The 2,658-nt window shown below is 35.2% G+C and overlaps 1 protein-coding gene across 1 annotated transcript in view; it reads right to left on the reverse strand.

Annotated features, from left to right (window-relative positions):
* Positions 1-1,402: 1,402 nt before the first annotated feature.
* LOC137621214 (protein pangolin, isoforms A/H/I/S-like) overlaps positions 1,403-2,658 on the reverse strand; it is a 36,889-nt gene continuing 35,633 nt past the window's right edge. Inside the window, exon 4 of the mRNA XM_068351618.1 lies at positions 1,403-1,668. Coding sequence (XP_068207719.1) covers positions 1,507-1,668 — 162 coding nt within the window. The 3' untranslated portion in view covers positions 1,403-1,506. The remainder of the gene's footprint in view (positions 1,669-2,658) is intronic.

The raw sequence follows: 2,658 nt of genomic DNA on the forward strand, positions 1-2,658 counted from the left end.
AATAACCGTGCATCAGATATTTCTTCATTCAATACCTTTCATAATATATTGAGAACAAAGGATGATTCAAAAGTTTCACCAAGAATGTTAGTAAAAATCTATTACCATCCGGAGAGAGAGAGAGAGAGAGAGAGAGAGAGAGAGAGAGAGAGAGAGAGAGAGAGAGAGAGAGAGAGATTAAACACCTGCATGACCCAAGGTAGAAAATAAGGTCAAAACAAGCCGCAGGTAAGCCACACCTGTATTTAATCTTACCCAAACAACCCCTCGTAGGGTTATGGGGCACACCCAGATTATAGTAAAGCCCATCTGTTTCAGAATAAGAAAATGTGGACGTTTCAAATTCATGGAATTTCTAATCTTCTAATAAATGTAAACATAATACCTTTAATAACAAGATTATTTGAATAATTGATTATATGCACACAAGCACATAAGATCAAAATAATTGTCTATCGTATAACCTCCTAATAAAGATCCAAACTATTTTTTAGGAAACGAAAAAAGGGGGTTGCCACCATTGAATACACATTACGCCTATATTCCCTATATTACCATGTGACAGAAATATGTCTTGCATAATTAAAAAACATTACAAGGACTATATTTACGTAGTTAACCCGTTTTTGTTCCAGCGATCTTTATTTTTTATAGATAGCACATTTCCATATGAGAAAGAATATAAAACTGAAACGGATGATATTACATCACAAAGCAACATAATTTTACCTCAAACAATCTCAGTAGTTTTGTAATTAATTGTAAATTTTTCCAGAAATCAACAATTCTAACATTATCATGAGCTACGGCCGATGATCAAAATCGCTACAGGGCAATCATTTTGTTGGTGAGGCTGAAAATGTAAACTACATTTCTCCCACTGAATCTGGTAGCTCAGTACACTCTAAAATCAACCAGGGTTAATCAACGTCCCTCTCGCACTCCTTATCTCCTTCCTTTTCTGCATCTCGTTAAAAAACAATTATTCAAATATTTTCGGCTGGGAAAACAATCATTCTGGGAAAGAAATCGATTTCCCTAAAACTGAAATCCATAAGATTTCTGAAATTGAAGGCCATTACCTGATGTTCTATTTAAAAAATAAAGGACTACAAATAATAAACATGTATTGTGTTTACACCAGTACGTGTGCAAGATCACATATAAATTTAATACATAGCGAGTCATAATAATCCATGCAGGAAAGCAGTGTTGATTTCCAACCAAACGAAATGGGTTTCTTTTACCGAAGGTTACTTGTAGCCCTGTCGAAACAAACTTCAAGAACAAAACCAAAGAATTTTGAAAGTTCTAGTTTAATCATTCAATTAACATGAATCCTCAAGCTGAACAAAGGATGAAGAAGATTTAAGTTCGGTAGTTCACATAAAATGGTTTTCACCTACGGAGGGAGGGTGGCACGTTGTTTAGGATAATATTAACAAAATTGGATATGCTGATACTGCAGGTTAATGCATTAATATACTTATTACATTTAAAATAACATCAGTGTATACAAGTTTGTGGGTTGTAATGAAAAATTATTTGCGTAGAAAGGACTTTCTCCTCGTGCTTCATCCAGTTTGAGGAGAGATTACAATAGTAACAGTCTACATGTATTCGCTTCGTTCTTCGTGAGTTTTTGCGGCCACACATATTAGCTACGACCTACAGATATAAAAAAAAAACAAAAACAAAACTGAAACCAGGTGGAATTTTTTACAAACCTTAGACATATGATACTTGGGATACTATGAAAAGGAGACAAAGACAGAAATTTATTGTTGAAAGTTTCCGAGGAAATGATGAAAATTACATGGTAGAGCATGCTAAGAATTCCAGTATTGATAGTGAGGTCAAAAGAAAAGCCAGGAATGACTGGAGAGAATATTTGAACAGGGAAACAGAGGAGGCAGACAAACCTATTAATTCAGGGTGTGGCTATGGTGTAAAAATAGCACATAGAACTACTTATGAAATCTCAACTGGGGCAAAAACCGAAGCATATACCCATCAAAAAGAGAGATTAGTCTGTTATAACAACAAAAGATAGTGAAAGGCAACGTTGGATGGAACACTTTAGTGAGGTCATGAATATGAGATTTGAAGGGAATAATTTGATAGATATACCTGAAGCTGAAGATCTTGGTGCCCGTGACTGAATTCAGTCTTTGAAGTCGAAGCTATTGTTAAAATACTCAAGAGATGGAAAGCCCCTGGAAACGACAGAATAACTGCTGCGATGATTTTAGCTGAAAATAAAGTGACTCCCAGAATACGATGATTTTAGCCGAAAATAAAGTGACCCCCAGACTACGATGATTTTAGCCGAAAATGAAATGACTCCCAGAATACAAGGTTATTTTGTAGAATGTGGTGTGAAGAGGCAAAACCTGACGAATGGGAGCCAGGAGTGTTGGTGAAAATGGCAAAAAAAAGAGATCTGACTAATTGCAATAATTTCAGAGGCAACACACTTACGTCAATTGTAATGAAAATAACTAGTAGGGTAATTCTAAAGAGAAAAGAGAGGGAGATTGATGAAAATTTGAGATGAACAAGCAGGATTTAAAAAAGGTAAAAGTTGTACTGACCAAATTCTCATATCAAGACATGCTGTACAGCAATGTGAAGAATATAGAGATCATCTTTCGATGG

This window comes from Palaemon carinicauda, chromosome 27, assembly GCF_036898095.1.
Source record: "Palaemon carinicauda isolate YSFRI2023 chromosome 27, ASM3689809v2, whole genome shotgun sequence".
In the NCBI taxonomy this organism is placed as follows: domain Eukaryota; kingdom Metazoa; phylum Arthropoda; class Malacostraca; order Decapoda; family Palaemonidae; genus Palaemon; species Palaemon carinicauda.